The sequence below is a fragment of the Physeter macrocephalus genome, chromosome 14 (genome assembly GCF_002837175.3).
Source record: "Physeter macrocephalus isolate SW-GA chromosome 14, ASM283717v5, whole genome shotgun sequence".
In the NCBI taxonomy this organism is placed as follows: Eukaryota; Metazoa; Chordata; class Mammalia; order Artiodactyla; family Physeteridae; genus Physeter; species Physeter macrocephalus.
The window spans coordinates 82,058,527-82,083,385 of NC_041227.1; the positions used below are offsets into that span (position 1 = coordinate 82,058,527).

Sequence of the window (24,859 nt, forward strand, 5' to 3'; positions counted from 1 at the left end):
CTGGTTGCCTTCCCAGGATCAAAGGCTGAATCAGCAGGAGCCCCTGTTCTGGCTCTTCTGAGTTCTAAAGTCTGGCCCATGCCTGCTTCCTCACCCTCCTCCTGGGTTCATACTTGTTCCCTCACCCTCCTGCTGGACAGCGGGCTGAGGAGGCGGTTACTGCACTGTCCCTCCGTGCCCCTGACTCTGGGTCCGTTACAGTCCAGCCTCTTCTCAGCTAAGTCTTCCTCTCCTGCCCCCATCCATCGCCTCGCCGTGGGTGGCCTGGCTGGCGGGTTATGCCTCTAAGTGCCCAAAGAGAAGTGAAAGTCACATGTCAGGGAAGCAGGTGGGATGAGGAAGCTTCGCAGAGCTGGGTGTCAGTGGGGTCAGGATTCAGCAAGCAGAGCTGGGAGGGGAAGAGCACGAACAAAACAGCAGAGGTGAAGACACGGAGGCCTGAACACGGTAGGGGGGGTGAGGGACGGACGGGGGAAGTGGTGCTTGGAGGGAAAGAGGCAGGAAATGAGTGCGGACAAGCACACAGGGACTGGCACGCAGGACGGAGGATCTGCCCTCAGGGCCAGGCCGGCTGCTACCAATAAACTTTGTAATCGTTGTAAGGACCACTGTCGTGCTACAGGACACAACAGAACTTTTCCGTCTTTGTGAAAAGTTCCTTCTTGTCCCTTTGCAGGCCTCCCTCACCTGCCTCCTGTCCCCTTAGTTTCCGGGAATTCCCTACGAAAGGAATCACACAGTCTGCAGTCTTTCTTGTCTTGCCTTCTTTCACTCACATAAAGTTTTTGAGACTCATCCAGGAGCAGGATTCCAGTTTATCCATTCCCCAGCTGAGGGATGTGTGGGTTGCTTCCAGTTTGGGGAGACTGTACAAAGCTGCTGTGAGTATTCATGTACAAGGCTTTTGGATGGACATTCATTTTCATTTCTCTTGGGTGAATACCTGGAAATGGGATGGCTGGGTTTTATGGGAGTTCCATGTTAAACTTTATAAGAAACCACCAAACTGTTTTCCAAAGTGGTTGTACTGGCTTAGATCCCCGCCAGCAAAGTGTGAGTGTCCTAGGTCCTCTGTACCCGCACCAGGATTTGCTATTGTTAAACTGAATTTTAGCCATCTTCGTGTGCGTTTAGTGATATAGCATTGTGGCTTTAATTCACATTTCTCTGAAGACTAATGATATTGAACATTTTTTCATGTGTTGTTTTTTGTGGGTTTTTTTTGCCACTCGTATATCTTCTTTATTTAAGCATCTGTCCAAATCATCTGCCTATTTTGAAAACTGGATTATTTGCTTTCTTACCGTTGATTTTCTTGAAGTGAAATTTGAATAACGTGTATTCCATCGTGGCCCATTTTAAAGTGTACAATTCAGCGGCATTTAGTACTTTCACAGTATTGTGTAACCAGCACCTCTGCCTAGTTTCAAGATATTTTCATCACCCCAAAATGAAAATCCATGGCCATTAAGCAATCACTCCCCATTTTCCCTCCTCCCAGCTCCTGGCAACCACCAATCTGCCTCTGTCTCTATGGATTTACCTATCCTGGATGTTTCATGTCAATGGAATCATACAGTATGTGGCCTTTTGTGTCTGGCTTCTCTCACTGAGCTTCATGTTTCTGAGGTTCACCCACGCTGTGTCTTGTGTCGTAGTCTCTTCCTTTTATTGGATGAATAATATTCCCTTGTGCAGGAGCTTCCCTGGTGGTGCAGTGGTTAAGAGTCTGCCTGCCAATGCAGGGGACATGGGTTCAAGCCCTGGTCCGGGAAGATCCCACATGCCGCAGAGCAACTAAGCCCGTGCACCACAACTACTGAGCCTGCGCGCCACAATTACTGAGCCCACGTGCCGCAACTACTGAAGCACACGCGCCTAGAGCCCGTGCTCTGCAACAAGAGAAGCCACGACAATGAGAAGCCCCGCGCACCACAACAAAGAGTAGCCCCCACTCGCCACAACTAGAGAAAGCCCGCGCATAGCAACGAAGACCCAACACAGCCAAAAATAAAAGCAAATATAAATAATTAAATTTATTTTAAAAAAATATTCCCTTGTGTGTAGACACCACACTTGTTTATCCTTTCATCTGTTGATGGACATTTGGGTTTTCTCCACCTTTGGTTATTATGAATAATACTGCTTTTCACGTGTGTACACAAGTATTTGTTTGAGCATCTGTTTTCAGTCCTTTTGGGTAGATGCCCAGGAGCACAAGCGATGAGTCACATGGCAGCTCTATGCTTGACTTTTTGAGGAACTGCCAAGCTGTTTCTGAGTGGCTGCATCATTTTACATTGCCACCAGCAATATAGGAGGGTTCCAATTTCTCCACAACCTCACCCATACTTGTTATCTTTTTAAAATAAATTTACTTATTTATTTTGGGCTGTGTTAGGTCTTCATTGTCGTGCACGGGCTTTTCTCTAGTTGTGGCGAACAGGGGCTACTCTTCATTGTGGTGAGCGGGCTTCTCGTTGTGGTGGTTTCTCTTGTTGACGAGCACGGGCTCTAGGTGCGCGGCTTCATTTGCTGTGGCTCGCGGGCTCAGCAGTTGTGGCTCGCGGGCTCTAGAGCGCAGCCTCAGTAGTTGTGGCGCACGGGCTTAGTTTATCCGAGGCATGTGGGATCTTCCCGGACCAGGGATCGAACCCGTGTCCCCTGCATTGGCAGGCGTGTCCCCTGCATTGGCAGTCCTTAATGAAAGTACTTAAAAAAAAACCAGAAAGGACTTCCTTGGTGGCACAACTAGAGAAAGCCCGCACACAGCAACGAAGACCGGATGCAACCAAAAATAAATTAATAAATTAAAAAATAATAAATTGTTAAGTGGAATAGGGAGGTTAAAAAAAGTCAAGTGCTTATCTCTCCATGGTGAGACAATGGCAAATATCTTTTAAATTTTTTCTTCATGTTTGTTTGAATTTTTTATAACATGTAAATATTACTCATCATGAAAGATAATGAAGCTTTTCTCATGGGGGGGGGGTGGTTAAAATAGGAGAAAATCCGGAGGATGAGGGAAAGAACACAATGTGGGAAACTTCCCAATTTCCCTGTCTAGTGACCAGGCCCCTGGCCTCTGCAGCCTCCAATGGCCAAACAAGCTGCCACCCTCCTCCACCTGCAGGAAAACCAAAGCCTTGTTTATTCATTCCTGATGGCCAGAGACACGAAGGCGGAGAGGCAGCTCCAAAACTCACTGATTCCACGGAAAAGTCATTTCCACCCAGAATCTCCACGCAGCTGCTGATCTTAGCGCCCATTTTTCAGATGGGGAAACTGAAGCTCAGAGAGGTGCCTTCACCTCTCTGGCTGAGGTCATTTCTGCAAAGAGGAGGCTGGACGCAGACTGGGGGTTTCTGGCTTGCCACTCCACTAAAAACCTTTATAAAACTATAGCAAAGATGCTTCTCCTTCCTTTAAAAAAATGTTGAAGGGAAATGTCTTAGGATCAGGTGTCTTGATTCATATTCTATGTGCAGCAGTTTGGCCCTTGAATATGGTCAATGATGTGGTACAGGCAAACCAAGCACTTCCATAATATGCAGACTCTGCAAACCTCTAAGTGGGCAAGCGATTATCAAGCTTAGCAATAGGCTAACCAAAACCGCATTAGAGTGAAACTGACCCCAGTCTTTAGATTCTGGTTTTGCTCCTTTCTTGCTCATTACCCATAGGTGTGTATCAAGATATCTCCAAGCTCAGAACCTTAATACAAATATTTATTATTATCTCTCAATTTTCTGTGGTTTGATTGGGCTCAGCTGGGTGGCTCTCACTTGGGGTCTCTCATAGAGTTGCAGTCAGGTAGTGACTGGGGCTGCAGCCACCGGTGGGTCATCTGGGCTGGATGTCCACCATGGCTCACTCCCATGGCCTAAACCCCAAGGATAAAGAGGAAGGGAAATGAGACATCAGCCTATGGAGGATTTCAAAAGAGTCTTTGGAAAATTGAAAGTGGATGGAGAAGTGGTATCTGGTGTAATAGAGCAAGGGAAACTGTAAGCTAAGTGCCTCCAATGAGGAGAAACTGATTGGTTGAGAAACTAACAATTTCATTGCCAAATGCTGGGAGCATGGTATGTGGGAGCTAGCTCATACTGGCTCAGCAAAGACAATTTTTAAATTATCAGGAATATTGTCCCTGTGTGGTGCAAATACTATACAATTCTGTGCTACTGCCCTCCTCCTTTCCATGGGGGGGCGTGTAATTCTGAGATCACCCATGGTACCGACATTTCTTGAGTACCACACTTGTGCCAGGTACTGTGCTGGGTACCTGCAAACACGGATCAGCAAAAGAGACAAAGGACCTGCCTGTAGGGGCTTATAGTCTATAGGGGCTGGGGTGGGGATATTTATAAAATGATCATCCACATAAATACATAATTAGCAATCATGATAAGACTAACGAAGGAAAAGTACTTTTTTTTTTTTTTGAGAAGGGGAGTGGTTTAGAGAAGCCTTAAAAATGACAATTGTGCTTAGATGTTTAAGTAGGAGTTAATAAGGGGAGAGGGCAGCAGGAGGAAGAGCATTCCTGGAGGCAGGAACAGCATGTGTACGTGCCCTATAGTTCAGGGATGGAGGAACAGGCTGGTGGGAAAGAACAATGAGAAGTAAGCAAGGGAACACGCAGGCCCCTGGCTTCAGAGGGTGGAGGGAAGGAATTTACTGGCTCTGTAGCCCACTGCGGCGCGAGATTGCGTCTTCTGGGCTCCCATTGGCTCAGCTGAGGCCTGTCCTTGAAGCGAATCAGCGAGCCGAGAGGGATGAGTGGCTCTGATTGGTCAGATCCAGTGCAACCTGGAGTGCTGGGTAGAGCCAACGCAGGTTGAAGCCAGGAGGTGGGGTGTGTTAGGGTTGGGTCTGTGCAGTAGCACTGGGTGAAACCAAAGTGCACTTATCGAAGTAAGGGTATTCAGTTTTGTACCCGAATCTGTCTGTGGGCTCACGGGCCTTGTTCTTCACAGAGGTATGACCCCGTGTAGCTGTCAGGCAAAGGAAATGTCTTAAATGACTCCATTTGAGTCCGGCCGCTTCTAGCTGGCCGTGCCACCTCTCACGAACGATTTCAAGCCTCTAGTGAAAAGTCCAAAGCAGAAATGGAGCTGCGATGTGGTATAGGGTCTAGCTTGGTGCAGACCGTGGTGCCAGACCGCCTGGATTGAAGTTCTTGTCCATGTTTGTTTGTCCTTAGGTAAGTTATTAATATTTAACGTCAGGGTGTCAGTTCCCACAGCTATTAAAATGGAGGTAATAATAACACCTACCTCATTGTTCTGTGAGGATTAAAGAAGTTACAGTTAATATATGTTAAGCACTTGGCCTGACACATGGTAAGTGCTCCATACATGTTTGCTATTATTATGTTTTATATATATATTAAACACACTTAAATATAAGGAATTCAGGCAAGCACCAATTCCTTACTTTGTGATAAAAGAAGAAAGGGCAACAAAGCAAATAATAGTAATAATAACAACTGAGGGTTTACTATGCACCAGGAACTGTTTTGGAAGCTCCGCAGGTGTTATTTTACTGAATCCTCACAACAGCCCCTGAGATGGGTGCTACTATCATCTCCATTTTTCAGCTGAGGAAATTGAGGCCAGTTACAGGCCAGTAAAGACTTGAACCCAGACATTTGTAATTCCAGACATCAAAGTCCGCAGTCGCGGGCTTCCCTGGTGGCACAGTGGTTAAGAATCCGCCTGCCAATGCAGGGGACACGGGTTCAAGCCCTGATCTGGGCTGGGAAGATCCCACATGGCGCGGAGCAACTAAGCCCGTGCGCCACAACCACTGAGCTCTAGAGCCGAAGAGCCACAACTACTGAGCCAGCATGCCTAAAGCCCGTGCTCCGCAACAGAGAAGCCACCGCAATGAGAAGCCCGCGCACCACAAGGAAGAGTAGCCCCCACTCACCGCAACTAGAAAAAGCCCGCGCGCAGCAACGAAGACCCAACGCAGCCAAAAATAAATAAATAAATTTGTTAAAAAAAAAAGTCCGCACTCGGCTTCTCAAGGCTCAGCCCCACCCCTCCCCGCCCCTCGCCCCGCCCCTCGCCCAGCCTGGCCCCACCCCTCCAGTCAGCCTCGCCCCACCCATGGCCTCGCCCGCCCATGGCCCCGCCCCTCGTCCGGCCTGGAGTATTCCAGCTAGACTCGAAGGCCCCGCCCCTCCCCTCTGTGGGCCCCTTCCCTGTCCCGCCCCTCACCGCCCCTCGGGATGTTCCCTCCCGAGGCCCCGCCCCACGTGGCCCCGTCCCCTTGAGCGGCGCCGCCCACAGGCCTCGCAGTCGCTGAGGACGCAGGTCTCGGCTCGGAGTCGCCATTTTGCTCTTGGAGAGGCCGCTAGTGGTCCGGCGCTTTCCTCATTCGGCAGCGGAGGCTGCGGCGGGGCCGGGGCTGGGGTCGGGGCCAGGTAGGCGGGCGGGAGCCGGCGACGGTGGTGGCGCGGCCGGCGGGCCGGCCCTGCGGGGCACAGGTGCAGGGGCGGGGGGCTCGGCGGGGACCCGGCCGCGCGCAGCCCTCAGCCCGGTCCGGTTCGTCGGGGTCCGCGGGCCTGGCGCGCGGCCCGTGCGGCCGGTCCGGGACCTGCGGCTGCGGGCGGAAGCCCAGCCTCACGCGCGGACTGACATCCCTGGCGGTGCTGGGCTGGCCTTGCGGCGCGGGCCTTTCTCTTGCCCCGCGGAGCTTGAGCGAGGACAGGGATGTAGCTCTAAGGCTTTCTTCTGCTTTTAAATGGTTTCCAGCAATACTGCACAGTGATGATACCGATTTTTCCCACCTTTTGTTAATATTGACGCGGTTTGGGTGTTTAGCTTTTGCAGGGAATGGGAAATTAGGGATGGGGATTTGGGGTGTGCGAAAATGTGATTTATAATGTTTAAAACTGTTCCATGCACAAATATAAGTAATTCACCCACATATTGAACCCCACGGAGTCCTACCCTTCTTGTCCGTATTCCTATCCCGACCTCGTCTGTACCATTATTACCCAGTTTGGGTTGGAGGAGATGCAGTTCTGCTCTTATTAACGTAAGCACTTTCGTACAGTCCCGGATATTTACCGTTTTTATGGTATTGACTGTATATTCAGAGTTTTACTTAATTACCCCATTATGTAACTTTTGCATATGTTCAGTGTTCCTCCTCTTAGAAGAACCATGCAGTGACCGTCATTGAGCTTTTTCTCTCTTTCCGTAGAATAAGTTCTCCAAAGGGGAAATACTGAATCAGAGTTAGGTGTTCTTTCTTTGACACGTGATGTAAATTGTTTTCCAAACAAGGCGTGTTTACTACGCACATTTTTCTAAATCTGAGCGTTTGTCGGGCTTGCCCCCTGAAATGCGGGGTGTCGGGTCACTCTCCGTGGTGTTGGGAGACAGGCTGAAGCTGAGCTGGTGTCTGCTGCTTCCGGGTGGGCAGCCTTGAGGAGGTGCCTTCATCTTCAAGCGTCAGTTATCCCGTGTCTCAAAGGGGACTTGTAGTACTTGCTTTATTGAGTGGTCATAAGAATTCAGAGCACTCAGAAAATGGTATTTAGCCGAAAGAAAACATTCTGATGAAGAGATAGCCAGGTGCCTGGGGTCACAGAGGCCTGGAGGATTAATTACATCTAGGCTTCACCCTTCTAATTCTCTTCAATACTGACCCTCAAAAAGCAATTTTTCTTTGAGTGAGATACATCACTAATAAAAATAATAATTCTTTATACTTTCTGACACCTTTTAGTTTGCAGACTTCTTTCAACTCCATGTGTTAATCATTGCAACTCAGTGAGGTCAGGCTTTATTCAACAAACATTTGTTATTTGACAAACATTTGTTAAGCCTCTCCCTCTGCCAGGTACTATTCTAGGCCCTGGGTGTACAGCAGAGAAAATAATAGTGGAAAAAAATCTCTGCTGTCCTGGACCATAAATTCTGGTGAGGGAAGCTGGTTTTAACCAAGCATCTATCTCTGCTGTCGGGAAGGGGAAGGCCAAGGACTCGTAGCTGGTAACCAGGGGAGGCAAATCAGGTCTTCACACTGTGACTCCAGCCATCTTTAGATGGGAGGTATTTACACAGCAGACGCACTAGATGGAAGGCAGCACACTTTGATGCCAGCCTTACTCATCTGAGATGTGCATGAGTCGTTTTGAAATGACTGCCAGCACTTGCAAAGCGAGGGGTCTTTCAGAGTGGTTTCCTGCGTGAGACTTAACAGGTTACCCAGTCTTAGTCAAAGAGGAGTATGATTGCTTTTCGTCAGGTTCTGAGATGCTCTGCAAAGGCTGTGGTTTCATGTGTTGTATCCAATTCTCACACATTCTAGAGTGAATTTAGGATAAATGTAAAAGCAACTGTAGATTATGGGGGGAAAATGGGAATGTTCTCTTTACCCTCCATTTCACACTATAGCCTTGTAGTAATGAGCCTTCTGCCAGCCCCATCCTGGTGATTATCTTGTTTACGAGGATCATCTTTAAAACTCTTTTCTTAAAGCTTGGTAAAGAGCGCAGCTTGAATTTCCAACAGGAAAAGGAGAACTAAAACTAGCAACTAGTTTTATGGTTTGACTGACGTGTGAGATGGGGAGTCACGGAACATGACTATACTGGTAACTGTTTCCAAATGGACTCCCAGCCGGTGCCATTTTGAGGTCTTAGGTTAGGTTTCCTTTATTGAAACCTGGTATCTGGAGACTGAAACCCTAGAGACCATAGTCAGTGATGAAGGACATTTAAACCATGACCATTAATGAAAGGTTCCAGGAAAAGAGCATACACAGAGGCAAGAGAGCCATCTTGAGATCGGTCGAGGGTTGCCCTGGGGAGAAGGAATTTGGGGTTTCCCGTGAATCTCCAAAGGAAGGACAAGGCTCAAGAGGGGGAGGCTGCTGCGTGTTCTGAGGAAGAATTTGGAATGGCTGGACCCTCAGGATGTGGGCATCAGGCCCGGGGCTGTTCAGGTATCAGGAGCCGCTCCTTGGTAGGAGTCCGAGAGATGGACTGAGTTACTTCCAAGATCTCTTCCTTCCCCTCCGATAGTTTGATTCTCAGTGTTCCACGTCCTCTTAAGAACACTGTTGTCGGGGGGGCTTCCCTGGTGGCGCAGTGGTTGCGCGTCCGCTTGCCGATGCAGGGGAACCGGGTTCGCGCCCCGGTCTGGGAGGATCCCACATGCCGCGGAGCGGCTGGGCCCGTGAGTCATGGCCGCTGAGCCTGCGCGTCCGGAGCCTGTGCTCCGCAACAGGAGAGGCCACAACAGAGGGAGGCCCGCATACCACAAAAAAAAAAAAAAAAAAAAAAGGAACACTGTTGTCCTTTAAGAAGCTTCTTATTTGAAGGTTAGGGGATGTAAAGAAGTGGCCATCCCACGCATATTATGTACTCGTTCGGTAGATAACCAAAATATTAACAAGTTGACTCATCAGAGCTTCCATTTACCAAGCGTATCCTGTATGTGGGGCACCGTGTTAAGTGTTGTGCAGGAACTAATCTTACAGTGACCCTGTACGGTCAGTATTCGCAGTTGCATGGACGAGGGGGTGGAAGCTGAGAGTGACTGGTTTACGCGAGGCCTCACAGTGAGTTAAGGGGAACTAGGAGCTAAGGTGCAAACCTGGGTTTGACTCCAAAGCCTGTATTCATAACTACAGGAGAACGAGTTTTATTTTTGTTGTGGTTTCCTTTTCCAGACTCTGTTCCTAAACACAGGCATAGAAGAGTTGAGAGGTGGTGTCAGAAGACACCTAGGATCTCCTCCGATTCTGAGTGTTGATGGTTAAATATTATTTCTTTCCTTTGCACCAGTCACCCTGCCCCACGCTATGCTGTAAAGCTGGCTCGGCACACTTTTTCTGTAGAGGGCCAGGTAATATTTTAGGCTTTGCAGCCCATACTTAACTCTACCACTGCATCCACAGACAACTTGTAGACAGTGAGCATGGCTGTGTTCCAATACAATTTTATTTACGGAAATGACCTGTTTTGGCCCGTGGGCTGTACTTTGCCAATCCCTGCTCCAAAGCCACTTTCCACAGTACACACCAGTGGTCCTTCTTGGTCTCCTTAGGGCTTTGGCTAGCTGTTCATACATTTCTGTTTGTAATTCATAGGCTTTAGGTCAAGTGCTTTGGGATGGCCTGTGTTTCCCATTGAGGGATGCCTCTGAAGAGGAAATGTGCTCTCCTGGCCTGCGTGGGGGACCGTGAGTGACCCACCTTATGACCCACTGGCCCCCACTGGCAGTTACTGCAGAGAGAGAGACACACGCATGCATAAGGAGGCCTCTTTGGGTTGGTGACCTGCTAAGTGGGGCGTGCCTGCACCAGGGAGCACTGGCAGCAGTTAAAAAGGACATGATGGGTCTATACTTTCTACCTGGGATCTTAAAATATGTTGCTTTTTAAAAAAGCAGATTATAGGGAGATTTGTACGATGATCCCTTTTTATGTTAGAAATGAATTTTTATATGTATATTTTAGGGGATCACGTGTGAACGTGTAACAGCCTGATGGTGTCTCTTTCAAACTAATAATAAGAACTGTCAGGGGCTTCCCTGGTGGCGCAGTGGTTGCGTGTCCGCCTGCCGATGCGGGGGAACCGGGTTCGCGCCCCGGTCTGGGAGGATCCCACATGCCGCGGAGCGGCTGGGCCCGTGAGCCATGGCCGCTGAGCCTGCGCGTCCGGAGCCTGTGCTCCGCAACGGGAGAGGCCACGGCAGAGGGAGGCCCGCATACCACAAAAAAAAAAAAAACAAAAACAAGAACTGTCAGGTCCAGGTCCAAGGACGTGGGTGGAATGGAGCCTGGGATCAGAGCTAGTGACATTAGCCTAAACTCTCATGTTTCAGTTTTTTTTTTTACAAGGAGAATGTATTTGTTTATTACTTGTGTAATTAAAAGTTAAGAATAACAAATAAGATAATTGGCTTCAGCCTTTTGCTCCCGTCCACCAGCCTTCCCAGAGCCACCCACGTAAACATATGACTGGGGAAATGTAGTGGGCTTGCTGGGAAGGCGCCTCCGTCCCCAAAGGCCTAGTGGATTGTTGCTCCTGCATCTAACCCATGCCTGCCTTTCTCCATAAGGACACTCAGCCCAGAGAGTGCCCAGAGGAGGAGGAGAGCATGGAGGGTTCTGATGACCTCTAGGCCAGGCTCTTTCTGTCTGTGCCCTGCTGCTGGTCAGTTGCGTGGCTGAGTCACTTTCCTTCAAGGTTATTGTTACCTGGTCAACCTTGTGTTCCAGTTGAGGAAGAATGCAGATGACAAGGTCAGGCTTAGGCAGGACCTGGGGCAGCCGCAAGGCCAGGGGGAGGTTTCATGGTGAACAGGCATTACAGGGAAAGCTGGGCATGGACGGGTTTTTTTATTCGTTGTTTAAGGATCAGTCAGTCCTTGTCCTTGCTAATGGCCTTGCCATTTTTCTGTGTGTTAATCCAGGAGGAATTTTGTTGTCAGAGGCTAAAAGGAGGTTGTCATAATTGACTTTAAGCAGCAAACAGTAAAACACTGAGCTCTTCAGCTCCACCTTTCTTGTAAGTTTATCATTTATTCCCAGTGGTCATGAAAATAATTGAGTTATATGATAGCATCTTTCCATAAATTTGGAACCCTAAAACTCAAATAGACTTTCTATTTGTCTGTATACATGTTTAATATAAAAGACCCCATCATGGTAAAAACTAATTTCCTTCAGCTTAAGTCATTTGCTATTAAAAAATTTTCAGGTGTATTTCATATCATATGACAGTTCTTAATATATTTTGTATCTTTCCAGGCTCTGAGAATTGGAAAACCAAGAAGGTTTTGATGTTTTGTGTGGCGCCACCTGAATCAGAAGCCAAGATGAACATAACCAAAGGGGGTCTGGTGTTGTTTTCGGCAAATTCTAATTCATCATGTATGGAGCTTTCAAAGAAAATCGCTGAGTGAGTATAATCACAGTATTAAAATCTGTACTCATTCATTGTGTGGTGTTTTCCATTTGATAACCGGATTGGCACTGATTGTTAAATTTGAAAGCAGATATTTTATAGTTAACCTGCTCATCATCTGTGTATTAAAGGCTCACCTTCTTGTAAACTGTTGTCACTCCTACACGTTCATTCAGCAGACATTTATTGAGTGACTCCTGAGTGCCAGAGATTGTGTTAGGTGCTACATATGTATAGAATTATTTGAGGATAAACAACAATGAAGGGTATATACTATATGAAGATAGTTGATAGATTACAGTTCAGTGTAATTTTAGTTATTTATTAAATAGATATTGAACCCCTACTGTGTACCAGACCTTGATCTAGATACTAGGGAGTAACAGTGAACCAGCCAGTCAGAACCCTTCCTTCTTTAGTAGAGGGGCCAGGCAAGAAGCAAGTCAGCAAAACAAACAAACAAGATCACTTCAGATGGTGGTAAACGTGGGGAGAATGGAGAGGCAAGGGCAGGTTGTTCTGCCTTAGTGCTCACGTGCCTTTAAACCCTGGGGATGGAATGTGAATTGAGAAACCTGAATAGGCACCAAGTGAAGGTCTGGGGCAGAGCCCTCCAGGCAGAGGGAACAGCAGGAATGTGGCTGGAGGGCAGGGAGCCCAGGACCGAGAACCAGGACCCTGGAGAACCAGGACAGGGTTGCGAGGCCTTCTTGGGTTGGCGTAGGGTGGGGATGTGATGGGTTAGGTGACCAAACAATTCTACGTCCACTTTAAATCTCGTAATAGGAATACCTCTATTTTTAAAAATTTGTTTTATTTTTATCAATTTCTAAATCATCCTTAATAGTAAAGATGTTGCATCTGTTCTGTTACTTTTTCAGCGTTTTCCCTCTTTCTCTTCTCTAGGCGGCTGGGGGTGGAGATGGGCAAAGTGCGGGTTTACCAGGAGCCTGACAGAGGTGAGTGATCCTGTGCTTTCGTGACGGTGGCCTTCTTGTGGTACATGCCGTGCTGGCCCAGTCCCTCATCCTCCATAGCTGAAACAGTCGGCCTCAGTGCAGTTAGTTCTGCCGGCAGGAAGAAGGCAGGCAAGGTGGGCGAGCGCGGTGTTCCCGCTCCCACGAATACCAGCTCGACAGAGAATTCTGGGGCGGTCACATCGGGGGGCTTAAAGTCTAGTCCTTAGACGTCATCCGATAACAGCTGCGTGGGTGCGTGAACAAGCTGTTCAACTGAAGGAAGCATTAGCTCAGCGCTTGGTTGAATCCGTGCCCTTAGGCGGGGTGCGTATGCCCTGTGTAGCCACGGTATCGGTATCGGGTGGTGGGTGTTCTTTACCCCAACCTGCACTGCCTTGGGCTAGACTCCATGATGTCATGTCAGGAAGTGCTTTCTGCTAACTGATTTATAATGTCGTATAAACACCTCAAGTTGTGAAAATCACGTGTTATTTAGCCTTTGTGCTTTCTGTAGAAATGGCGGATGTTTGAAATTCTTCTAGCAGGAGCGACAGTTGACCTGCCTAGCTGTGAGAGTCAGGCAGCTTCTCCTTGGCAAGTTATTTTAGCTGTCTAAACTGCAGATAATTCGGGCTGTTCTGAGGATTAAGTGGGATAATTTGTGTGCCTCACACAGTTTTTGGCACGTAGTAGGCACTCAGTAAATACTGGTTCCCTCTCCTTTTCCACTGCAGGATTTTGTCAGATACTTAAATATTAGAGAACTTACAAGACACTTAGATGAAAAGGCACAAATTTGCTCTTCCCCTATTTATTTCTCCATTACTGCCTCCTCTTCCCTATCTGCCAAGATCCCCCATGTGGCTTCAGTGGGAAAAAAGTACAATTGAGGGAAATATACAGGGAGTTTGGAGAAGATTTTGCTGCTGAAGGGAATTGGATGACGTCCTTTGTCTGGTGTAGAAGGGGGGCTGAGGGAGGCTGGTGGCGGAAGACTCAGGGGGAGCCTGTCCACCCTCCGGGTTCATGAACGAGGGGAAGGAAGGCGGGAGCTAACGTCTGTAGGGTCCTTACCATTACCAGGTACTGAGGAGCTGAGTTCAGGGGTGACGTTGGGAACGAGGCCCCGGAGGCAGCAGAGCCGGCATTCAAAGCTCAGTCTCCCTGTCTCTAAAGCTCGTTCTCTTGCCATGGTACCACACTTTTTTGTAAACATGTACTCTATTTTTTCCAACATTTCTAATGAAAATGTTCAAACCTATAAAAAATGCGGAAGAGTGGTGCCATGAATACCCCTATGAGTGAGTACCACCCAGGTTCAGCGGGTAACACTTCGCTGTATGAATGTGTGTTTGTGGGACCGTTTGGAACTGAGTTGCAGACGTTGACCCTTAACTGCTGACTGCTTGACCGTGTGTCTCCTAAGGAGGACTTTCTCCCACGTAGATATGCTACCATTGTCACATTAAAGAGATTAATGATAATTCTCTATCATCTAATAGCTAATGTACGTTCTAATTTTCCTAGTTGTCCTAGCTGTTTTTTGTTTTTGTTTTTATAAATTTATTTATTTGTTTTTTTATTTTTGTCTGCGTTGGGTCTTTGTTGCGGTGCACGGGCTTCTCATTGCGGTGGCTTCTCTTGTTGCGGAGCACAGGCTCTAGGAACGTGAGCTCAGTAGTTGTGGCTTGCAGGCTCTAGAAGCACAGGCTCAGTAGTTGTGGCACGTGGGCTCAGTAGTTGTGGCTTGCGGGCTCTAGAGCACAGGCTCAGTAGTTGTGGCACACGGGCTTAGTTGCTCCACGGCATGTGGGATCTTTCTGGACCAGGGCTCAAACCCGTGTCCCCTGCATTGGCAGGTGGATTCTTAACCACTGAGCCACCAGGGAAGTCCCTGTTGTTTGTTTTTTAAACCAGGATTCTTGGTTCAAGTGAGGTGTTTTTTGTATCTCTTTATTCTCTTCTAGACTAGGGCAGTCCCTTCACCTTTTCTTTTTTTTTTCCCACAGCACTGACTTTTTGAAGAGTTTGTCTTGTGGAATTTCCCACTCTGGATTTGTCTAATTGTTTCCTTGTGGCTGATCACAAGTTTTTTGAGAGTAGGGCTACTGGGCCTTATTTATCTTTGCTTTCACAATGTTATTCTAACATTTGTGCCTAATAGGTTCTTAATTGTTGCTGGTTGAATGAATGAGTCTATCATTTCCTGTAAGGATAGGGGGGCTCAGAGCAGCCCAGCACTTGCTGTTTATGTACAGGAAGTGAGGAGGGGAGATTTACTTGTTTTAGGTGACAAGTGTGATTCCTTCTTAAGCATGTCGTATAACTTAACATGTTTAAAAAGTGTGATTAATCGAACTGTGTTCGTTATCCTTCATAGAACTGAAAACCTAGTGAGTTTTGAAACAGTTCCAGTTTCCATATTTTACAACATTGGGGAATGCTGCAGGGTTTTTTGTGTGTATTTTTTAAAGTTATGTGCCTTGTTCACCCTTCTTCTCTTTTCCCCTTTTCCTGCCAGAAACAAGAGTACAAATTCAAGAGTCTGTGAGGGGGAAAGATGTTTTCATCATCCAGACTGTTTCAAAGTGAGTAACTTATCCATCAGAAATGTTGCTTTCTGGGTCTCTGTTTGGGCATGAATGTTTAGAATAATAAGACTTGCCTAGACAGGGAGAATTACGATTGTTTTAAAATTGCCATGATCTTACTCTGCTAATTTTTCTGACATAGCTGCTGACTTTTTTGTGTTCTTTCAGTGTTCACAAGGGTGGGAATAACCAAGTTTTGGGGTGGAGGCGCTTAACGATAAGAGAGCCCATGAGGTTTGCTCTCGGTAGCCAGAATTTCATAAACTTTGTAGGGAAGCTCTTCTAGTTCCAAAAAAGAAAACAGGCGGGAGGAGAGGAATTTGTTTACTTGGGGTTCTTAAAGCTTTGCCTGCAGATAATTTAAACGTACTGTCGTGTTGCATAAATTAAAGGAGCTGAGAAGATAGACGGTGTGTTGAAGGCATGTGCGTTCCTGTCTCCTGTGACATTTGATAGCCGTGTGTTCTGGAAATTGTTGAGGTCACAAATGTGTACGCTGGGGATAGAAGATTCAGTGCAGTGAGGGTGTCTGCACTGCTCTTTGATCAAATGCCACTCTGACCACAGGTGTCCCTCAAGGCCTCTATAGATAAAATTTTTAACTCAGTACAGTTTTTAATAATGTCTAGAAATCGGTTTGTGTAGTGCAACATTTTTTAGCCTAGAGATTCCAAAAATTGCTGCAAGCTAAATTTGTGGTTACATGTAAAATAAATACCAAAGAAAGGGAAGAAGAGCCAAATTTTGGGAGAATTTAGACTTGGCACACGTGAACTTTCACCTAAATTTTGAACATCTCTGTCCTGGTCTTTGGTTCATGGGGATGAAATCTCGAAGCCACCTGACTCTTCTGGGAGGAGGAGCCGAAGGGGACCTGTCACCGCATCCCGTCGTCCTGGAGTGCAAGTGTGCGGGCCTGAGAGGCGGGGCCTTTGCCGCGGGGCCCTGGCTTCATGTCTTCCCTCCGCTTAGCACCCTCAGCAGGGCTGGGCTGTGGGGACGAGAGTTCGTGCTGCCCCTGCTCCCGCTCTCTTTCCCGGGCCAGACGCCAGGCTGGGAGAGCGCTGTCCATGCCCACGCCCTCGTCAAGGAGGGGCAAGTGCAGAGCGCAGAACAGCTGACTTCCTTCTGGCTCCCGGGTGTTTGCAGTGCTTTTATACCTTCCATTTCTTTACATTCCTTCCTTCCTTCCTTCCTTTACATTTATGTTTGGGCACATTTCAGTACTCTTTTCACTCTGCCCCTACCTCTTGTCCGTTTCTTATCCCTCTCGCCAAAACCATTCCCGTAGTTTTCTCTACATGCCTCGTTTTGGAGTGGTCCAGACTGTGCCATAGGCTTGTCTTGTCCAAGTTGCGGGAAGCTTAGGTATCGTGGTCCTTAAGAAACAGTTGAGGCTCCAAGCTGACCCCGTGGAGGGCAGTGTCACCTCGGCGGCGCTGCAGAGGCCTCCGCCCTAGACGGCTCCCCCTCCCCGGGCCTCTCCCGTCTTACCCACGAGCCCTCTCGCCTCGTAGGCCTCTCGGTTCTAATATCTTGGGGTGAGATGAGAGCAGGCCCGGGGAGGGCGGTTACCGCTGGGGAGCTGCGGTCGCGATCAAGATGATAGAGGTACTGACAACAACTGACTCTCAGAAGCTGCTACACCAGCTGAGTGCCCTGTTGGAACGGGAGGTGAGATGTCAGCCAAAGGTCTGCGGCTTGAGACTGACTGAATCTGCACACGATAATGGCCTTAGAATGACTGCAAGACTGAGGGACTTGGAAGTAAAAGATCTCCTTAGTCTAACTCAGTTCTTTGGCTTTGACGGAGACATTTTCTCTAGCTGTGAATTTACTGGACAGATTCCTGTCCAAAATGAAGGTACAGCCCAAGCACCTTGGGTGTGTTGGACTGAGCTGCTTCTGTATGGCTGTAAAATCAATAGAAGAGGAAAGGAATGTCCCATTGGCGACTGACTTGATCCGAATAAGCCAGTATAGGTTCACGGTTTCAGACTTGATGAGAATGGAAAAGATTGTGTTGGAGAAGGTGTGTTGGAAAGTCAAAGCTACTACTGCCTTTCAGTTTCTACAACTCTATTATTCACTCCTTCAAGAGAACTTGCCATATGAAAGGAGGAATAGCCTTAATTTTGAAAGACTAGAAGCTCAACTTAAGGCATGCTACTGCAGGATCATATTTTCTAAAGCAAAGCCACCTGTGTTGGCATTGTCTATTATTGCCTTGGAGATCCAGGCACAGAGGTGTGTAGAGTTAACAGAAGGAGTAGAATGTCTTCAGAAACATTCCAAGATCAATGGCAGAGATTTGACTTTCCGGCAAGAGCTCGTATCCAAGCGTTTAACTGAATATTCATCAAACAAGTGTTCCACACCAAATGTTCAGAAGTTGAAATGGATTGTTTCTGGGCCTACTGCACGGCAACTGAAGCATAGTTACTACAGAGTAACCCACCTTCCAACAATTCCTGAAATGGTCCCTTAATTGGATTCTTACAGCAACAAAAAACTCTTCTGAAGCCTTTCTCCACAATCCTGCGCTGTGGATTCCATAATGTTATAATGGATTTAAGCTGTGAAGCCTCAGAACATCACAAGCAGATTAACATTGGTGTTCTCCGATTTGGGAAAACTGCCTAATTAACATTACCCTATAGTGGAATTACTCACGTTTGAATTCACCTGTGAAGCATACAAATCAAAGCTAACAGCATAAATGTGAAATGCTAATGACAAGCCTGGGAAGGTAAGCTGTGAATCTTCATCTCTAACATTGATCCAACTTTCTGTATTGGGTCAATATATTGTATTTAGGTGGTGTAAAAACAGTAACCTACTTAATTTAAATTTAAACTTTAAATTTAAATATGAGGTTTACATCAAAACCACCGCTTCACAAACGCACTTTTAAGGCATCATAAGGGTCAGTATTCTAGGCAGTGAAAATGGTTTCTTGGTACCCATAATGCAAGTAATATATAATCCAGAGATGTGGACTTTATTGCTACATGCGACTCACATTTCAATTTGAGGGCATTTTATATAAAGCAAAACTAGACCTATTAATTTCAGCATATTAAGTTATCTTTAATATTTTTCTAGAAAACAGGTAATGTTTATATCCATGATTTTAAAAGTTTTATACAAAATTTACTGCCTGTCTAGTCCCATCAAGAAAATTAGAAAATTAGTTTTTATTGTAGTAGTAACTCAAATTAACGTCACTCTGAAAACTTTCTGATTTAACACTCCAGAAGTTTTTACTAAGCACTGTTTTTATGAAGCTGTCATTGCTTCTAATTTAGAATTTTGCTTAAAAGGGAGAGAATATACTTTCATTAATTGCCCCTACTGTGCCAAAAGAAAGTATTAAGAAAGGTAAGCAGGCATCTTCATAATTAAAAGGTTGCGGAGGTAGTGTTCAGGATTTCAGTGAACCTAAGGAGACCTACTGTGTTAAAGTATTATAAACAGTTAGTGTAATGTGTAGCCTGAATCCATCCAGGATGGCTGTACCCAAGTTTGACATCATGTTATGGGGAGATATGCATTGGAAAATAAACCAAAGAACCACAGTGTATCTTATACTTTTGTAAACCGTGTTTTGTGGATAACTTTCCAGTTTTCCCAAAAGACTGATAAATTTCAATGTTTTGAATACATCAGTGTTAATTTTGAGTTGGCAGAGGCAACCTAGCCAACTACCGTTATGTTTTGGTACTAAGGAATATGCCTTTCAATAAAGTTACTGAAATGCAAAAAAAGAAAGAAAGAAACAGTTAGCACTGAGATTTGGTGTTGTCACATACACCTGGTACCTTGTCTTAGAGTAGACTGGCGGCAGGCACTAAAAGTATAAGAACACTTTTAAATTAAGAAAATTCTGTCCATTAACTTAACTTTTCCTGTAATTCAGACAAGTTATTATTTGAATTTAGTGATGGAAAGCCTTGTACCAGCTCACAGGAAAATGGTGTTCCTGGGAGTATAGTGTGGGAACTTGGTGTCACTTTACACCCTCTGTTCGTTCCCCTGCTCTTACCCCTCACACGGAGTGCCTTCTGAAAGGCCACTTTAACTCTTCCCACATCAGGCTTGTCCTTAGCTATCAACAGAGCACCTTCTCACCCAGGTGTTCCGTGTTTCCCTCACTCTTTCACGCAGTCGCTCACTCACGTTTATTGAATGTCTGTTATGTGCCAGCCACTGTTAGAGGTGTGTGAGATGCGTGAAGGATTAAAATAGGTCTCAGATCCTTGTCCGCGTGGAGCCTCTATTCTAGGACATGCAGGTAACATAATGAAGAAGTCGATTATCTAGTTTGTCAGAAGATGATGAGCGCTACGGGTAAAAGCCAGAACAGCATGGCAAGGCGTCGGGCGTGACGCTGGTGAAGGATGCAGAGAGGGCAGGCTGCGGAGGTGGCATCTGACAGAAACTGGAAGAAGGTGCCAGCTGGCGACGAGGCCGCTCCAGGCAGGGGCAGGGAGCCCTGAAGCGAAGGCCCTCGGGTGGGCGTGAGGACCGGCGTGAGGGGAGGGCGTGGAGGAGGAGTGGGGCGCAGAGCTAGGGTGGGGTCGGACCCTGAAGGGGCCTCGGGAGCCCTTGTAGGGCCTATAGGGCGTCTGCGGGAAACCATCGCTGGCTGCTGAGCAGAGTGCGTGATCTGCCTTTGACCTGAAGCTCCAGCTGGATGCTGTGCACGGGGCGGGCTGTCGCTGTCACTGTGCGGGTCGAGGCTCGGCCCCAGGGCAGCAGTGGAGTGGTGAGTTGCTGTCACTCTGGACAGGAGAGCCTTTAAGGACACCTCTGGGGGTTTTGTCCTGAGTAAACTGCGGGGGCAGTGCTGCCATCAGCTGAGATGGCAGAGGTTTATGACGAGGCAGGCTCTGCTGGCCAAAGAGCAGTTCAGTTTGGGGTGCGTTTTGAGAAGTCTTAGCAGACTTTCTAGTGGAATTGTCAAGAAGCAGCTGAATTTGTTAGTCTGGACTTGAGAAGCCTGGGCTGGAGCTACAAATTTGAGTCTCCAGCATTTAGAAAGCTCTGAAATTGGATGAGAAGCCCGAGCGAGGGGTGGGGGAGGAGAGAGGAGAAGAGGACGAATGATCAGGTGTCGGGGCAGGGAGCTGGGGAGGAGAGGAACCAGCAGAGGAAACGACGCAGGGCGCGAGGGGAGCGGTGAGGGAGTGGTGCAGTGTGTCAGGGCGAGGATGCGGAGAGGCGGAGTGAGAACCCAGCGCTGGCCGTGGCCGCGTGGAGGTCATCCGTGACCTGGATCGGAGCGTGTGTGGGAGAGGATGAGAGAGATGAGTTGGAAGCAAGTGTGGGCGACCGTCTTGAGATGTGCTGCACAGGGGAGCCAAGAAATGGGGCAGTGGGGAAAGTGGCCTGAGCTGCTGTTAATGGGAGAAATGGCCCATGGGTGTCAGCCGGGGAGAGTGACACGCTGATGGGGGTGGCCGGGGGGGGGGATTGCTGGAGCCCTGCTTCAGTGGGCAGGGGGATGGGAGCCCTGCGTCACGGGAGGGCTAATTTTAGAGTGACTTTGGTGTGGAGAGCTCGTCTCTGGCTGATGGCTCGGGGCAGGCAGACTTGGGGGCTGCACGCGCATGTGGCAGTGGGGGCCCTGGGCTCTTTGCTGACAGTGCTCTTCTCAGTGGAAAAGGAAGTAGGGTCCTCGGCTGAGAGGCAGCGTGGGGGCGACTGATGGAGGCCCTAGGAGAGAGGGATGTGGTTTCTTTTTTGTGTCTGGAGCCTGTCTCGGTCGAGGCGGGCGGGACACATGGCTAACGCTTAGCTGGAACCGAGAGAGGTCATCGCGTATATGATGTTTCTCCTTGCTGGTTTCTGTCCTTGGGTTCCAGGGATGTGAACACCACCATCATGGAGCTCCTCATCATGGTGTACGCGTGTAAGACCTCCTGTGCCACAAGCATCATCGGCGTGATCCCCTACTTTCCTTACAGCAAACAGTGCAAGATGAGAAAGAGAGGCTCCATCGTTTCCAAACTGCTAGCTTCCATGATGTGCAAAGCTGGTAAGAAAGGCAGATATTTGATGGTTTATTGGGGGTCTGGGAGTTTTATTTTTACCTGAGAAATTGTAACGCGTTGTCTTAACTAAATTAGAATGTTGAACAGAGTAGAAATAGTGATACAGCTTTAAGATGGCTGATTTGTAATGAGACAGCAGTGCTGAGAGTTCTCTCCTGTTCCCAACTCCCTAAACACAAAGCTGATGAGAACAACTTAGTTTTTTCTAAATTCTGTGTTTAAAAAATTAATATTGAAATGACAAGTTACAATCACATTTAGGTTGTTTTTAACGGGGAAGAGGCATTTGGAATCAACAACTCTAATAACACAGCAACTGTTTTTATTTTCGCCTCTTCCCTTTCCCAGTATACACTGGCATACTTTGCAGACCATACATATTATTTTGTGTTGTGCATTTTTAGGTAACATCCTAAGTGTCTCCTCCTTGTTTCTAAATAATCTTCAGAGTTGTTACTCTGTGTGTGTGTGTGTGTGTGTGTGCGTGCGCGCGCGCACGTCTGCGCCCACGTGCACGGGTGTGCCTGTGTATGTGTGTATGATTATAGAAGGCACATATCACAGAGCGTTTGCACAGAGAGAGAAGAATAAAAAGTCCCCATATCACTACAGTTTAACACAGACACTTACTGCAGAATAAATTTTCTACTGTAGCATTTCAAAGAAGGCAAAACCAAAACAGAAAATGGATAAACCTGAACCCCAGCAACCTGAAGAGCATACCCAGTTGAGAACTCTTCTGGAGGGAGCAGGCCTGCCCTTCCCTCCTAGGCTTGCTCCTGGGGGGCCACCAGGCTCGCTTTCCTGTTCATTTGGGCAAGTTTTGCTTTAAAAAATTTTTCCAGTTGAATTATATGTATGTTTATATATATATATTTCCATTTCAAATATCCTTTAAGGAGCCAATGGGATGAAGAGTCTTCATTTTTTTGAATTACAGACAGGCCTGTGCAGTTTGTCTTAATATGTTAAGACAAATATTTGTCTTAATATGGCTTTGTCATGCCTATTGACAAAACTTCAGGGAGATGAAATCCACTCTCATAGAATTATCAGAGACATTTCTTCATTGCTATGATCTTGGCTGTTTAAAGACTTTAAATTGATTTGCAAACCATGCATCTCTGTGTAAGAAAAGCCACCCAGTCTTTCCCTTCTGAGGGGGGAAACCCAGTTCCCCACCTCCTCTGAGTTTCCTTTACTCCTCGCAGGGAACACTTCACCTCTGTCACCAAATGTGTAGGCGTTTTCGCTACACCTTGCAATTCTCCAGGGCGCCAGCTGGGTGTCGTGCAATTTCACTCTGACGCTGTGTACCTGGAGATGGCGACAGATCCCACGGGTTAAGGGCTCAGCCCCACGTGCCTGCTCCCCTGACCCCCCCAGACGCTCACTGCAAGTCCAGGTTGTCACCCGTGCTGACCAGTTGGCTATAAATCAGAGGTTCCCACGAGCTCCTCTTGGGTTCGATTAATTGACTAGAACTCCTCGCAGAACTCGGGAACACTGTTCTCTTACTGTCAGCGGTTTATTATAAAAGGACATGGAAAAGGGTGCAGGTGGACACCCGGGTGGAAGAGGTGCGTGGGGCAGGGTATGGGGAGGGGCTTGTGCCGGTTTTCACCCGCCTGGAAGCTCCCCGAAGCCCGCGCCGTTGGGACTTTATGGAGGTGTCCTCACAAGGGCGTGATCGTTCCTTAGCTCCATTTCCAGCCCGTCCCCCCTCTCGAGAGTGGGGGTGGGGAGCCTGAAAATCGTGGTGGCCGGCCCCCATCCCGGAGCCCATCCTGGGTCGCCTCATTAGAACCAAAGATACTCTTGGTACTCTTAGAACTAAGGAATTCATAAGGCTTTCAGGAGCTCTTGTCAGAGGTGGTGTCAAAGACCAAATATTAGAATAAGAGATGCTCTCGGGGCTCTTAGCACTGAGGGAATGGCAAGGGTTTTAGGAGCTCTGTGCTGGGAACCAGGGACAGAGACCAATATTTGTATTTTCTTTTATCTCATAATCTCATTGTACTAAAAAAGAATCTGAGAAATAAAGACGCTGAGTTTTTGATGAGAGCAGTTTTTAATAGTAATTTATTATATACGGTATCTGGTTTTATGTAGTACTTATTCATACAGTGCAACTGGTTATGAAACTCTTTGTGTGTTTGTGTCTGCTTTATTTTCAAAGGTCTGACTCATCTTATTACTATGGATTTACACCAGAAGGAAATTCAGGGCTTCTTCAATATTCCTGTTGATAATTTAAGAGCATCTCCCTTCTTATTACAGTATATTCAAGAAGAGGTGAGCTAGCTCAAACTTTTTAACATTCTGTTTAAGGTTGAAAGATGCATTTCAATTTCCTTGGGCTGTCCATGAAGGATTAAAACTTGATGTATTCTGCTTAAAGTACTATTTACTTTATAAATGTAATTCAGTGTTGTTGTTGTTTTTTTTCAGTCTGAAATTCTTTTCCCATTTAGATTATTACAGAATACTGAGCAGAGTGACCTGTGCTATACAGTAGGTCCTTGTTGGTTATCTGTTTTAAATACAGTAGCGTGTATATGTCAATCCCAAGCTCCCAATTAAAGAATTTGAAAAAGAATAGATACTTGTATATGCATAACTGAATCACCCTGCCGTACACCTGAAACTAACACACCATTGTTTTTTTTCTAACATCTTTATTGTAGTATAATCGCTTTACAATGGTGTGCTAGTTTCTGCCTTACAACAAAGTGAATCAGCTATACGTATACGTACATCCCCATATCTATCCCCGTATCTCCTCCCTCTTGCGTCTCCCTTCCACCCTCCCTATCCCACCCCTCTAGGTGGTCACAAAGCGCTGAATTCGGTGTATTTTAAAATTCTTAATCTGCAATTTATTTCTTTTGCTAAGCTGTTAAAATTGCTTTTTTTTCTTTTGGATCTCAGGTACCTAGAATCACCTAGTCGTGATTGTGACAAATAACTCACTGTCATCATTGATCCTGGGTGGTCCTGGGCCTCTTTTATGTGTCCCTCTACCTGCTTTATCTCTGTCCATCCGTCTGTAGTTGTCGGCATCTGTGATCCTACCACCCAACAAGAAAACTAGCATCATAATAACTTACGTCCACACATGTGGTCCTTTTGTGTCCCATCCCCCTGCCGCCTTCCACCCAAGGGAACCACTATCCTGAATCTTTTTTTTTTTGCGGTACGCGGGCCTCTCACTGTTGTGGCCTCTCCCGTTGTGGAGCACAGGCTCCGGACGCGCAGGCCCAGCGGCCATGGCTCACGGGCCCAGCCGCTCCGCGGCATGTGGGATCCTCCCGG

General features: G+C 47.1%; 2 protein-coding genes across 12 annotated transcripts in view; both read left to right on the plus strand.

Moving 5' to 3' along the window:
* The first annotated feature begins 6,324 nt into the window (after positions 1-6,324).
* Positions 6,325-24,859, plus strand: part of PRPSAP2 (phosphoribosyl pyrophosphate synthetase associated protein 2) — a 56,831-nt gene continuing 38,296 nt past the window's right edge. For 3 of the 11 annotated variants that reach the window (XM_055090517.1, XM_055090512.1, XM_055090513.1), the window contains exons 1-8: positions 6,395-6,433; positions 11,091-11,274; positions 11,445-11,539; positions 11,782-11,932; positions 12,845-12,897; positions 15,419-15,485; positions 21,356-21,528; positions 23,724-23,839. In XM_055090517.1, coding sequence (XP_054946492.1) covers positions 11,814-11,932; positions 12,845-12,897; positions 15,419-15,485; positions 21,356-21,528; positions 23,724-23,839 — 528 coding nt within the window. In that variant the 5' untranslated portion in view covers positions 6,395-6,433; positions 11,091-11,274; positions 11,445-11,539; positions 11,782-11,813. Of the gene's footprint in view, positions 6,434-6,618; positions 7,051-9,321; positions 10,297-11,090; positions 11,275-11,444; positions 11,540-11,781; positions 11,933-12,590; positions 12,635-12,844; positions 12,898-15,418; positions 15,486-21,355; positions 21,529-23,723; positions 23,840-24,859 lie in introns of those variants that run through there. The other 8 variants (XM_055090520.1, XM_024127812.3, XM_055090518.1 and 5 more) reach the window with 7 other exon arrangements.
* LOC102976659 (cyclin-G1-like) lies at positions 17,267-18,429 on the plus strand. The gene has a single exon (XM_055090527.1). It carries the CDS (start codon positions 17,347-17,349, stop codon positions 17,974-17,976), a length of 630 nt encoding a protein of 209 aa, XP_054946502.1. The 5' UTR covers positions 17,267-17,346; the 3' UTR covers positions 17,977-18,429.